This window comes from Dipodomys spectabilis, unplaced genomic scaffold, assembly GCF_019054845.1.
Source record: "Dipodomys spectabilis isolate Male_0828 unplaced genomic scaffold, ASM1905484v1 ptg000250l, whole genome shotgun sequence".
In the NCBI taxonomy this organism is placed as follows: domain Eukaryota; kingdom Metazoa; phylum Chordata; class Mammalia; order Rodentia; family Heteromyidae; genus Dipodomys; species Dipodomys spectabilis.
Genome location: NW_024870927.1, coordinates 206,041 through 221,152, shown reverse-complemented (window position 1 = coordinate 221,152; position 15,112 = coordinate 206,041). Strand labels below are relative to the sequence as shown.

At 40.2% G+C, this 15,112-nt stretch overlaps 1 protein-coding gene across 2 annotated transcripts in view; it reads right to left on the bottom strand.

The window, feature by feature from the left end:
• Nucleotides 1–15,112, bottom strand: part of Zzef1 (zinc finger ZZ-type and EF-hand domain containing 1) — a 156,363-nt gene that overhangs the window by 123,986 nt on the left and 17,265 nt on the right. For both annotated transcript variants that reach the window (XM_042699424.1, XM_042699425.1), the window contains exons 3-6: nucleotides 13,022–13,216; nucleotides 7,493–7,664; nucleotides 5,187–5,386; nucleotides 1,484–1,694 (exon numbers count right to left, since the gene is read on the bottom strand). In XM_042699424.1, coding sequence (XP_042555358.1) covers nucleotides 1,484–1,694; nucleotides 5,187–5,386; nucleotides 7,493–7,664; nucleotides 13,022–13,216 — 778 coding nt within the window. The remainder of the gene's footprint in view (nucleotides 1–1,483; nucleotides 1,695–5,186; nucleotides 5,387–7,492; nucleotides 7,665–13,021; nucleotides 13,217–15,112) is intronic.

Sequence of the window (15,112 nt, the reverse complement as noted above, 5' to 3'; positions counted from 1 at the left end):
CAAGCAAGCACTCTACCACTGAGCCACCTTCCCAGCTCCTCCCTGAGATTCTTTTGCTCAAAGCTAGCACACTACCACTTGAGGCACAGTGCCACTTCGGCTTTTTCTGTTTATGTGATACTGAGAATAGAACCCAGAGCACTTCATGTATGCTTAGCTACTACTAAGTCACATTCCTTGCCCTTCTTGGAATTTCTGCCCTATCAGTTTGTGGGTGGTTGTTTCGTGTGTGTGTGTGTGTGTGTGTGTGTGTGTGTGTGTGTGTGTGTGTGTGCGCGCGCACGCGCGCGCGTGTGTGTGTGTACACGTATGTGTGTGCATGTGCGTGCACACGCCCACCAATCCCAGAGCTGAAACTCAGGGCCTGAGTGCTGTCTCAAAGGGTTTTTTGTTGTTGTTTTTGGTCAAGGCTAGTGTTTTACTATTTGAGCCCCACTTCAAGCTTTTTGGTGGTTAATTAGAGATAAGAATTCACAGAAGCTAGTTCATGTCTATAATCCTAGGTACTCAGGAGGCTAAGATCTAAGGATGGCAGTTCAAAGCCAATCGGGCAGGAAAGTCCATGAGACTTTTATCTCCAATAATTACTCAGAAAAAGCTGGAAACAGTCCTGTGGCTCAAGTGATAGAGTACTTGCCTTAAGCAAAAGAAACTCAAGGACAGTCCCCAGACCCAGAGTTTAAGCCCCAGGACCAGAAAAAAAAAAAAAAAAAGAGTTCATAGGGTTTCCTGTCTAAGCTGTCTTCGAACAGCAATCCTCAGATCTCAGAATTACAGATCTAGAATTACAGGTGTGAGCCACTAATGCCCACCATTTTTATTTTATTTGCTAGCCAGTACTTTACTTGGAAGCACCAGAATTTGAATGCAGGGCCTTATGCTCACTTGGCAGGTACTCTGCCATTTGAGCCATACTCTAAAATTTTCAGAGGAGCACTACATTCAAAATTCAGCATCTTTGAAAGATTTCATTCGTTACTTAAAGAGCTCTAAACTTGGGAGTCCAAACACATAGATTCAAACTGATCTACACTGCTTACTTGTGAAACTTCAGGGAAGGTCACTATAAAATGAGGATTTGTTTTATAGAAACATTTTAGTGTCAGTAGGTAAAAAAACCTGTTTGACCTGATATTGAAAATGTCCTACTTAATATTAACTGTTATATAAACTCAAACAATTGTCCCCAATGGGTAAGAACAGGTACAAAATGGTGATCTCACAAGACTGGAACACTTGATGAACAGATGAAGAAAGGCACTGGAGAAACTCAAGAATGGGGGGAAAGAATGTGGAATGAGCACTTCTTCAAAGTCTACAAAGTCAGAACATCAATCAAAGGAGCATTGTGGAGCTGAAAACTGCAATCAAAACAGCAGGTCTATGGACTACACTGTTGAATGAGCTTGGAAGAAGGAAGACTTCTGGAGGATTACAGAAGAGTATATGTACCTTGACGAAGTGGAAAACAAGAGTGACTTACTGGGTATTATGCAGCACTGTCTGGACAAATGCAGGGTTTGTCTCCATTGAAGCTGTCACCAGAGATGTCAACAGAGACCAATACCATATTGCAGAGGCATCTGAGACTGAGACTCCAGACTTTTTAACTCTCTGAAAGCCAACAGCCCTCAGACCATGAATTCTAGTATCACATCCATCGCTAAGACAACGTTTTATGTTAATCTGGACATCTGTTAAGAACAAACAACAAGTTTAGTATTGGGTTAACATTTTTAGTTTAAGTGTGTGTGTGTGTGTGTGTGTGTGTGTTAACATTTTTAGTTTAAGTGTGTGTGTGTGTGTGTGTGTGTGTATTGGTGCTTGAACTCAGGGCCTCACACTCACACTTGACTTTTTTTGCTCACAGCTGATACTCTACCACTTGAATCACACCTCTAGTTCCACCTTTTTGCTGGTTAAGTAGATATAAGAGTTTCTCAGATTTGCCTGCCCAGGTAGCTTCATACTTAGATCTTCAGCTCTCAACTTCTTGAGTCAGTAGGATTTACAGCAAGGAATGAGCCATCAGTGCCCAGCTTTGGATTAACTTTGTAGCTCAGTATATGAACTAAAAACAAAATAGCAATTGCTATTTTGAAAAGAAAATTCATAAGCTGTGCTTTGATGACACACAATCAATGTGTGCAATGGAATTAGTATAAAATGAATTTATCACAAAACATTGACAATTCTAAAAAATAATATGCAAAATTAAGGGTAGCTTATCTTAAAACTGCTTTGAAACCATAAACCAGGAAAATTACATGGAGCACATTATATAAACCTCCACTTGTGAGAGTACTTATAGAGTTCCTACAGTTTGAAATTTGGATGAAATTATAAAACAGAAGCTTACTCAGTGTGAGGCCCTGAGTTTAATGAGTTCAATCTTCAAATCCACCAAAAATAAAATAAAAACATTGGCCAGATGTTTTGTAAAATGTACTCAGTTTGACTTGGTATAATTTTTTTTCAAGATTATATTGATACTACTGATTTGGGGAACAGGACAACAGAGATACAGTCACTATCATATCATGCTGAGAGTATATGTTCTTTACCTGACAATAGATAGCATTTACCTGGGTCATCTGAGTGAAGTAATACATTGTTTTGGGCCTTTTTCTTTTATCCCTGGAAAGCTATTCATAAATACAAATGCTGATGGCTATATTGAATGTGTGTTTGAATGTATATTCATATATGTAATTATGTATACAAGTATCTATCATATGTATATGTGCATTTTGCTTAATATGTAATCATGGAAATTATGTTACAAAATCATATATAGAAAGGAGAAGTATCATTCTCAATAGATAGTGCATTCTATTGTATAGATGAACTATTTTTAGCCAAACTTAACTGAACAAAATTAGCTTGTTTGTAGTTGTTGGCTTTTACAATCAATGGATATCTGTATATACCAAGAAGCAGGAAAAAACACAATTTATAAAATGAATTTTGAAACTTGAAAAAAAAACCCAAAACAGTAGCTTGTTCATAAGCAGCTATGAGAATGTTTTTTAATAATTAACTCAAAGCAGATAAAACAAACAAGATTAACTTTTAGGAGCTGCCACAATTTCTTATTTGGTTGAAAAAAAAAGGAAGCAACAAGCCAGGCACCGGTGGCTCACCCCTGTAATCCTAGGTACTCAAGAGGCTGAGATCTGAGGATCAGAGTTCAAAGCCAGTCCAGGCAGGAAAGTCTGTGACACTCTTATCTCCAATTAACCACCAGAAAACAGGAAGTGGTGCTGTGGCTCAAGTGGTAGAGTACTCGCCTTGAGCTGAAGAGCTCAGGGACAGCATCCAGGCCCAGAGTTCAAACCCCAAGCCTGACCAAAAAAAAAAAAAAAAAAAAGGCAACAAGTTTAAAAGAATACAACTTAGAGAAAAGAGTACCACAGTATGAGACAGGAAGCTTTTACTCCATAGGCTTAACTATTTCTTTGCCTAGACATCAAAACACTAACTCCCTAGGCCTCAGTTCCTTTAAGCAAAGAAAGAATAGTTTTTTGACTCAGAAAAACATTAGAAGAAATGAAGCAAAATATGAAACATTACAATTCCCTGAAACAAGGAAAGATATTAAACTTGCAATTATTCCAAAATACTATGTAGGAAGCAAGTAAATGTCCAGGAATATATGGCAGGTTAAAATTAAAACGCATTTGGGGCTGGGAAGGTGGCTCAATGGTAAAGCGCTTGCCTTGCATGCATGAGGCCCTGGGTTTGATTCCTCAGCACCACATAAGCAGGAAAAAAAAAGCCGGAAGTGGTGCTATGGCTCAAGTGGTAGCATGCTAGCCTTGAGCTGAAGAGCTGAGGGACAGCGCCCAGGCCCAGAGTTCAGGCCCCAGGACCAGACCCCCCCAAAAAAAATTAAAACGCATTTTTACCACATCAAAAAAAGGTGTTGATGAAATTATAGTATAAGAACACATTTACGAAATATATATATAAAAGCCAGACATCGGTGATTCATACTTGTAATCCTAGCTACTCAGGAGGCTGAGATCTGAGGATCATGGTTCAAAGCCAGCCTGGGCAGGAAAGTCTGTGAAACTCTTATCTCTAATAAAATACTCATAAAAAGCCAGAAGTAGCACTGTGACTCAAGAGGTAGAGCACTAGTCTTGAGCAAAAAGAAGCTCTGGGACAGTACCCAGGCCCAGAGTTCAAACCCCAGGACCAGAAAGAAAAATAAACATATTATATTATATGAGTACTTCTGGGATGAAAGCATGGCTGCTGAATGTTGGTGGCTCACACCTGAATCTCAGCCACTCAGGATTTGAGCTCTAAGGATCACAGCTCGAAGCTAGCCTAGGCAGAAAAGTACAAGATTCTTATCTCCAATTAATCACCAAAAGCTAAAAGCAAAGCTGTGGCTCAAGTGGCACAGCACCAGCAAAAAAGCTCAGGGACACTGCCCTGGTCCTGAGTTCAAGTCCCAGTATCAGTGTTAAAAACACACACATACACACACACATACACATATATACATACACGTGTATGTGTGTGTGCCTATGAGCTGGAAGTGAGGTACAAGTGGCTGAGTGCCTGCTTAGAAAGCATGAGGCCCTGAGTTCAAATTCCAGTACCACAAACAATACAGAATACTAATTATTAATGTAAAAAGATGCTTGCATATACACATACTATACACACACACACACACACACACACACACACACGGGGAAAGAAAGAGAGGGAGAAAGAGAAAGAGAACAGAGTGCCTGGGATAAGTAAAAAAGCCAAGCAAGAACATGAGTTCAAGCCCTACTACTGCCACTAAAACAATATTAACAAGAATAAAACAAAATTAAGTAGGTTTGTGGGTGTACATATATATGTGAATATATATATACATATATGTGTGTGTGTATGTACACACACACACACACACACACACACACACACACACAGTTACAGTCCCCGAGTGGTAGGATTTTGAGTATTTTTGTCAGTTTTTTTCCCTCATTTTCCTATAAGAAAATAATAACGTATAAAGCCTTTGCTTAGTTAAAACATTTACAAACGTTAAATACATGAAGTAAGGACTACTTTTGTATGCCTCATGAGAAGCAAATTGAATCTCAGAAGAAATTTCCAGAGGTTTTGCTGCTAAAAAATATCCTTTCCCTTCCGCATCTCCTTCATTTTGTTTGACTCACAGAGCTGGCTGATGTTGGCATTTTCCAACAAGGTCACGTAGCCAGTCACATTGCTGGGGATGTGCACATCTCGGACTTCTTGGAGATCACTAGCACTCCTTCCCACGGCTATTGTCACTTGCTGTGGCATGTAGCTCTGGTCAGAGGCAGCCACTGCAATGGACAAGTGCCTAAGTACCACATCTGGCTTCATTTTTAACCTGTAAAACAGGGTAGAAATCATAAATGTTTATATGGATCAAGCATTCATAGGGTCTACAAGATTCATCTGGAAGACAGTACATTTGGTATATCTATAAAGACTACTCTCCTAACAGCAATAAACATGAAATGCTAACTATGGATTTCAAATTCTGTATAACCTTCCAAAGTCTCTTTAAAAAAAAAAAACCTTTCAATACAAAATTGATCTTAAATTTCCTTTTAGGCTTTTAGCAAAGACAGGAAGGAACAATATGGATATTTTAATAAAACCCCTATACCTAGCAAGAAGCAAATTCTAAACTGTATTTAAAATAACTGCGTAAAGCCGGGCACCAGTGGCTCATATCTGTAATCCTAGCTACCCAGAAGGCTGAGATATGAGGATTGAGGTTCCAAGTCAGCCCTGGAAGAAAGTCCATGGGACTCTTATCCCCAATAACCACCAGAAAACCGGAAGTGGTGCTGTGGCTCAAGTAGTAGAGCTCTAGCCTTGAGCTAAAGAGCTCAGGGACAGTGCCCAGGCCCAGAGTTCAAGCCCCACTATGACAAAAACAAAAAACCAAAACAAACAAAAAAACCTGCATAAATCTCATCTATAAATTAAAGATAAAGGTCACATGTTTCTACTATGAAAAAGAATTATTCTATTTCAGCTAGCTGAAATTAACCCATTTTCTGAGGAGACTAGTAAAAATTCAGATAGCAGCTACAGAACTTATAGAAATACCATAGTTTACTGTCATCAATTGCATTCCAGAATTTATGACTATCCCTCTTCTAAACTATCTTATTCACAGGGGGCTTTTTAAATGTACAGGAAAGGGGGCTGGGAAGTTGGCTCAGTGGTAGAGTGCTTGCCTTGCATGCTTAAGGCCCTGGGTTCGATTCCTCAGCAGAAAAAAAAAGCCAGAAGTGGCGCTGTGGCTCAAGTGGTAGAGTGCTAGCCTGGAGCTGAAGAGCTGAGGGACAGCACCCAGGCCAAGAGTTCAGGCCCCAAGGACCCAAAAAAAAATAAAATAAAATAAAAATAAAATAAATGTACAGGAAAGAGCTTAAAATTACCATCACTGATGGAGGAAAAAAGCATAAAGCCCTGAGTTCAAATCCCAGTACTGTCAAAAAAAAAAACTTTTCCTGAGAAACTAGTTAAAAGGATCTAAAATCACAGGGAAATAGATGGACCTAGAACAGATCTTGTTAAGTGAGGTAAGCCAAGCTCAAAGACACAAAGGCTCTTGTTTTCTCTCATATGTAGGAACTATATCTAAAATTATACAGGATTCTAAGCATTAACACACGAGACCAAAGGAGAAAAACACAAAGGCATGATGACTATGTGCATATGATCATATAAAGTAATATTTGTCTAAATGAGCTCCAGGAAATGGAACAAGAGGTTTTTTTTCTTGGTTGCTGTTTTTGTTTTCTTTTTGTCTTGTTTATTTGTCTATCTGCCTTTGGGAGGGTAAGGGGAGGCACACAAATGGAGGGACAAAGAATGTACAAATGTAGCAGTGGTACTTGCTAGACATCATGTTGAAAATGAACTATACAATTTGTGTGTGGGTACGGATGGGAAAAACTTGGAAAGTATGAGGGAATGCATGACACTGTCCAAAAATAAATATACTCTTTACCTGACTTAGGGGACTACAACTCCTCGGTATATCATCAATTTAAAAACTTTTAAAGTCATACTATGAAAAAGTAATTATAAATTTATAAAACCTAGTTTTGCATGAACTGATTTACATGATTCCTTTTACTTGATTCAAAAAGCATCTCTCAGCCACTCAGGAAAAAAATAATCAAGTAGAAAACATTCCAAAATTACATAAAAGGGAATAAAAGGGCTGGGAAGGTGGCTCAGTGGTAGAGTGCTTGCCTTGCATGCATGAGGCCCTGGGTTCAATTCCTCAGCACCACATAAGCAGAAAAAATCGGAAGTGACCCTGTGGCTCAAAGGGCTGGGAAGGTGGCTCAGTGGTAGAGCGCTAGCCTTGAGCTGAAGAGCTGAGGGACAGCGCCCAGGCCCAGAGTACAGGCCCCACCACCCACAAAAAAAAAAAAAAAGAGAGAATAAAACATATTGTACCACCCACCGAATCCAGTGTGAACGTGCACTACCATCTGACTGCCAGTAGGATGATGTTTCTCCATTTGTCATCTTGTCAATATCTGCAGGGTTGGAGGATGTCTCTATATAAGCATAGCATTTTGTTACTGACTTGAGTTTATCCATCTCAGGGCTTCTGGTTAACTCTCCAGGGTTTTCTGTAAGGAAAATGAGTTTATTATATGACATCTTTTACCAAGGGAAAAAAAAAGACAGTCATTTGTCCTATATGCCTGTAATCCTAGCCACTCAGAAGGCTAAAACCTGGAGAATCATGTTTGGATGCCAACGTAGGCAGAAAAGTATTCAAGACACCATTTCCAGTAAACCAGAAAAAAAGCTGGACAGGATGTGTAACTCAGGTGGAGTTACAGCCAAGTGAACAGCAATTGCTAGGCTCCTGACTTCAAGCCCCAATACTGGCCATTAAAAAAGGGAAGAGGGCTGGGAAGTTGGCTCAGTGGTAGAGCACTTGCCTTGCATGCCTGAGGCCCTGGGTTCAATTCCTCAGCACCACATAAGCAAAAAGAAAAAACCCGGAAGTGACGCTGTGACTCAAGTGGTAGAGCGCTAGCCTTGAGCTGAAGAGCTGAAGGACAGTGCCTAGGCCCAGAGTTCAGGCCCCACGACCGGACCCAAAAATAAATTAATTAATTAATTAAATAAATAAATAAAAAATAAAAAAAGGAAGAAAACAAAAAGCTGGGCACAGATGGCTCATGCCTAGGAGGCTAAGTAAGATGTGAGGATTGACGTTTGAAGCCAATCCAGGAAGAAAATTCCTTGAGATTCTTATCTCTAATTACTCACACACACAAAAAAAACAAAGTGAAGCTGTGACTCAGGTGGTAGAGCAAATGAAGCTCAAGGGCAGCATCTAGACTCTGAGGTTAAGCCCCAGGATTGGCACCGAGAGAGAGAGAGAGAGAGAGAGAGAGAGACAGAGAGACAGACAGACAGACAGACAGGCAGGCAGACAGACAGAGAGACAGAGACAGAGAGAGAGACAGAGAGAGAGAGACAGAGACAGACACAGAGAGATAGAGACAGACACAGAGAGAGACAGAGAGAGAAAGAGAGAGAATATGAATAAGAGTCATTTAAAACATCTAAAAAGCCAGGCACTGGTGTCTCACACCTGTAATCCTAGCTACTCAGGAGGCTGAGATCTGAGAATCACGGTTCAAAGCCAGTCTGGGCAGGAAAGTCTGTGAGACTCTTATCTCCAATTAACCACCAGAAAACCGGAAGTGGAGGCTCAAGTGCTGGAGCACTGGCCTTGAGCTGAAGAGCTGAGGGACAGCGCCCAGGTCCAGAGTTCAAGCCTCACAACCAATAACAACAACAAAAATAATAATAATAAAATAAAATATCTAACACATATGCTTAGTACTTTGGCACCAGTAAGGAGCTCATGGTCACCAGTCATTATCTCAGTATAGTGAAATACTTAAAATCATTGATATATTTGTAAAACCATGCAAAGAAAAATGTGTCTCATACTTTGAGTTGACATTCAAATTATGAGGCTTTTTTTTTTTTTAATCGGTTGTGGGGCTTGAACTCTGGGCCTGGGCACAGTCCCTGTACTCTTCCACTTGAGCCAAAGTGCCACTTCTGATTTTCTAGTGGTTTATTGGAGATAAGAGTGTCTCAAACTTTCCTGCCTGGGTTGGCTTTGAACTGTGATCCTCAGATCTCAGCCTCCTGAGTAGTGAGGATTATAGGCGTGAGCCAATGGTGCCTGGCAATTATGAGGCTTTTTATGAGTATTCTGTCTTTACTCTCTCCCATTTTTTCTGGGTTACTAGTCTTTTCTTTTCTTTTCTTTTTTTTTTGGGTCCAGTCGTGGGGCCTGAACTCTGGGCCTGGGCACTGTCACTCAGCTCTTCAGTTCAAGGCTAGCACTCTACCACTTGAGCCACAGCGCCACTTCTGGCTTTTTTCTTTTTGCTTATGTGGTGCTGAGGAATCGAACCCAGGGCCTCAGGCATGCAAGGCAAGCGTCTACCACTGAGCCATCTTCCCAGCCTCTAGTCTTTTTTTTTTTAAATTCCTATCTTTAATATATACTGTATGATACACACACACACACACACACATATAAAATGTGCTATACATGTACACACTTAATAGCTAATATTTTCTTCAGAGTTTACCATAGGTCAATCACTTTTTTTTTTCTTTTTTTGGTCGGTCATGGGGCTTGAACTCTGGGCCTGGGCACTGTCCCTCAGCTCTTCAGCTCAAGGCTAGCACTCTACCACTTGAGCACAGAACCACTTCTGTTTTTCTGAGTGGTTTATTGGAGATAAGAGTCTCATGGTTGGCTGGGAAGGTGGCTCAGTGGTAGAGCGCTTGCCTGGCATGCTTGAGGCCCTGGGTTCAATTCCTCAGCACCACATAAGCAGAAAAAAAAAGTCGTAAGTGGCGCTGTGGCTCAAGTGGTAGAGTGCTAGCCTTGAGCTGAAGAGCTGAGGGACGGAGCACAGGCCCAGAGTTGAGGCCGCAAGACTGGACCACAAAAAAAAAAAAAAAAAAAAAGAGTCTCATGGTTTTTCCTGCCAGGGCTGGCTTTGAATTTTAATCCTCAGATCTCAGCTTCCTGAGTAGCTAGGATTACAGGCGTGAGCAACTGGCGCCCGGCAGACAGGCACTTTTCTATGCATTCTTTATATATTAATTCATTTTTTAAATGATGAAACGAAGAAAGTTAAAATTGCCTAAGAAGGGGATTACTAAAAAGTATAATCTAAAGAACCATTAATATGATACAAAACATATTTTGTTCCCTGGAATGTCATTTTTACTTTGATTCCGCTGGTATTTTTTGCTTTAAAAAGGTTTAAACTGGGGGCTGGGAAGATGGCTCAGTGGTAACGTGCTTGCCTTGCATGCTCAAGGCCCTGGGTTCAATTCCTCAGCACCACATAAGCAAAAAGAAAAAAGCCGGAAGTGGCACTGTGGCTCAAGTGGTAGAGCGCTAGCGTTGAGCTGAAAAGCTCAGGGACTGTCCAGGCCCAGAATTCAGACCCCACGACCGGACTCAAAAAAAAAAAAAAAAAGTTTAACTGGGGCTGGGAATGTGGCTTAGTGGTAGAGTGTTTCCCTAGCATGCTTGAAGCCCTGGGTTCAATTCCTCAGTACCACATAAATAAAAAAAGATGGAAGTGATGCTATGGCTTACATGACAGTGTGCTAGCCTTGAGCAAAAGAAGCTCAGGGATAGTGTCCAGGCCCTGAGTTCAAGCCCCAGGACTGGAAAAAAAAAAAAAAAGCTTTAAACTGCCAGGTGCTGGTGGCTCATGTCTGTAATTCTAGTTACTCAGGAGGCTAAAATCTGAAGATTGTGCTCTGAAGCCAGCCCTGGCAGGAAAGTCAATGAGACTCTTATCTCTAATTAATCACAGAAAAATGGGAAGTGGTGCTGATAACCGAAGTGGTAGAGTGCTAGGAACTCAGGGACAATGCCTAAATCCAAGTTCAAGCTCCAGGACTGGCCAAAAAAACAAAAAAACAAAAAACTTCAAACTTTCATATACCCTAAAAGGTATCAATCATTTCTCTTGATTCTGGTTTTCACAGCTTGCTTAAAAAGAGTGTCCCATATTTTATGACATGACACTATTTTCTTTGTTTTATTTACAAATTTCAGCAAGGCCGGGCGCTGGTGGCTCACGCCTGTAATCCTAGCTACTCAGGAGGCTGAGATCTGAGGATCGCGGTTCAAAGCCAGCCCGGGCAGGTCTGGGCAGGAGAGACCGTGAGACTCCTATCTCCAATAAACCACCAGAAAACCGGAAGTGGCGCTGTAGCTCAAGTGGTAGAGCACTCACCTTGAGCTGAAGAGCTGAGGGACAGTGCCCAGGCCCAGAGTTCAAGCCCCACGACCCACCAAAAAAAAAAAAAAAAAAATTTTTCAGCAAGAAGGGGCTGGGAAGGTGGCTCAGTGGTAGAGGGCTTGCCTTGCATGCCTGAGGCCTTGGGTTTGATTCCTCAGCACCACATAAGCAAAAAGAAAAAAAGCCGGAAGTGGTGCTGTGGCTCAAGTGGTAGAGCGCTAGCCTTGAGCTGAAGAGCTGAGGGACAGCGCCCAGGCCCAGAGTTCATGCCCCATGATCTGACCCAAAAAAAAAAATTTTTTTCAGCAAGAAGCCAGGTGCTGGTGACTCATGCTTGTAATCCTAACTACTCAGGAGGCTGAGATCTGAGGATTGCAATTCAAAGCCAGCCCAGGCAGGAAAGGCCATGAGATGCATCTCCAATTAAACACCAGAAAACTGGAAGTGGCACTATGGCTCAAGTAGTAGAGCACTAGTCTTGAGCTGAAGAGCTGAGGGACAGTGCCCAGGTCCAGAGTTCAAGCCCTATGACTAACCAAAAAAAATATTTTTTTTTTTCAGCAAGAATTGATTTTAGTATGACAAGAGTTGAAGAAGAAAGAAATAGAAAAAGAGAGGGAAGTACTTTCTGCCTTTTTTTTCTTTGCAGGAAACAGAAGTTTAAGATTCTATTTTCTTTTCTTTTTTTGATGTAGTTTTTTTTTTAGTGGTACTAGGAGAGTGAATTAAGGACCATGTACCTCTAGAAAAGCACTCTACCATTTGAGCCATGCAGTTAAGTTCTAAAATGTAATTATTTCCTTTTAGTATTCTTTTTTTTTTTTTTTTGGTCAGTCCATAGGACTTGAATTCTGGGCCTGGGCACTGTCCCTGAGCTCTCTTCCTCAAGGCTAGGACTCTACTACTTTAAGCCACAGCATTACTTCTGGTTTTCTGGTGTTTAGAGATAAAGAGTCTCACAGACTTTGCTGCCTGGGTTGGCTTTGAACCACAATTTTCAGATTTCAGTCTCCTGAGTAGCTAGGATTATAGATGTGAGGCACCAGCTCCTGGCTTCTTTTAGTATCCTTATCTTTTCCTTTGTAGTTGAACTTTTGATCTATAAAATTTTAGTGACTGGAATAGAATAAGAATCTAGTCTTATTTTTCTCCAACCCAATTTCTTGACAATTCACCTTTATATGCTTTCTCTGGTTCTATAATTCCATGTGTACTTGAATCTAATTTGGGACTCTATTATGTTCCACATAGCATCGATTTCTGTTCCCAAAATTAAGTGAATCTGTAGTGGCATTCCTCATTTATTCAAAAAATAGTATGTGATAAACCTATTCCCAGGTGCTAAGGGTAAGAATGCAAACAATATAAATAAAATACAAGTAAAGAAATAATGCTATGACTTCAGATATTAAACTTGTAAAGGTAATAGTCACCAGTAGGGAGTGAGGGAATGGAGGAAGAAGGCATTAATAAGGTAGAGTACATAGGAAAGGCATTCCTTGAAGTCACATCTGAGTAAAGAAGTGAATGATGAGAAACTAAAACTAGCTGCCTCATATAGGAAGGAAAAGAAGGAAGGACAGACTGTAAACTAGTTATATTTATATTTTCAGAAATAAGGGCAAGAAGTAGATCACCCTATTATTAAACACTAGGTTTAGAAAAAAACATACCCTTCTCCTTTTGTACTAGTTGATCCAGAGACTCCTTCAGGACTGAGGACCGCATGGTACACATGTTATTGCAGTGGTCCAACATTGGATAGGGAATTACCATGCTAGAGATTCGATTGCGATGCAGGAAGCGCAGTATCATTGATGAGTGAACACCAAGACCCTCCTTTGACTCTGAAAATATGTCTATGAAACCTAAAGAGACAAAATATATTTTGGCAAAGTTTTTGGAAAAGCCATCACAACAGTTTCCACATTCTCTATCTGATGGTCCATCTTAATAGGCTTGTTTGAAAGCAGTCATTAATTGTTGTTGTTTTGTATTTTTATCTTTAATCTGTTAAAAAAAAAAACTAAATAAGCTGTTTTATTTCAGTGATAGAGATTAAGCCCTGAGCCTTGTATGTTAGGCAAGTGCTCGTCTTCAAATAAAACCTAAATAAGTTTCAAAGAAATGAGCCAGTAACAATGTCAATTCAATAATTCATTTCAGTTGAACAGAATTTTGAAACATTCAGAACCATGTTTTGTCCAAACTTTAAAAACTTAAAGGACTTAAAAACTAACCAGAAGGTTTTTTGTTGTTGCTGCTGTTGTTTTTTTCTTCATCATCTTTTTCATTTTGGCAGAGCTGAGGGTTGAGTTCAGGGCCTTGTGAGTTAAATCCCCAACCAACTGTTTGTTTTTCTTGAGCCATAGTCTTATAGGCAGCACACATTAGTCTAAATAGGGTACTGGAGGTGTATTTTTTTTTTAATGGAGGGGGAGAGGGCAGAACAATTTGAACTTAGAGTCTCATGCTTGCTAGGTAGTCTCCCTACTACTTGAGCCACACCCCTAATTCTTTTTCACTTTATTCTTCAGGTAGGAGCTTGTTTTTGGCCTAGGGATGGTGTCAGATTTCAATACTCCTACCCATGGTCTCTTGTATAGCTAGGATAAAAGATATGTGCCACCAGATGATATGCTATTAGGGACAAACCAAAGTGTCAACAAGAAATAGGTAGGACAGGGACTAGACCCTTACATTCCCACTTGGATCCTTCCACCATTCCAGGTCCTTCTTTCCAGGTTACTTCTCTGGAGCCTGCCTCTCTGTTTACAGTTCCTCATGGATGGCTTTTTTATTCTTATGTAAATTTTATAGTAATAGCTTTCTTAAAAAAAATAATAAAATGCTTACATGACAAAAAGATAAAAATATGTCAAATGTGAAGACACAGCAGAAATAAGAAAGTCCCTACCTCCTGGAGCCCACAGTCCAGGAGTAAAGACAACCATTTAGCACACAGTTCATTGATTAACCATACTGGTAAAATGTTGGGGGCAGGGGTGGAGGGGAAGAAAGACACTTAAGAGAACATACAATAGGGGCCAGAGATAGCTTCTGACTAGAGTAGATATATGGAGATCCATTAAGGAAGGCAACTTTCTGACAAAAAGCCAAGCATTCACTATAGTAAGGAACAAAAGAGATAACCACATGGAATGTTAGTTTAGATCATATGCCCAATGAAGGCTGGAAGGTGGGGGAGGTTATTACTTCATGGTGATATAAGCTAACCTAATTTCAATTTAGATCATATGCCCAATGAAGGCTGGAAGGTGGGGGAGGTTATTACTTTATGGTGATATAAGCTAACCTAATTTCAATCCACAGTAGAACAAAGTTATTGTTAATTTAAATTTTGAATTGGCATACATTAATAATACAAGGGAGTTTTCTTTGTGATAATTCTATGGATGTGTACAGTATACTCTGAGCAAGTTCACTCCCCATCTCCACCCAATTATTGAGACTTGAATTCACTTGGCTTGCTTGCTCAAGGCTGGCACTCTACTACTTAAGCCACACCTTCAATAGGACTCTGTTGGTTAATTGGAGATAGAGACTTTTTTCCATTTAGACTGGCTTTAAACCACAAACCTCCATATATTAGCCTCCAGATAGCTAGTATTACAGGTGTGAGCTACTGGTGCCTAGCTCTATGCTCTCCCTTCTTTCACAAAGCTTAGTAGTTTCATCATGATGCTTTCACATATAAATATGTACATATATATATATATATATATATATATATATAATATGCT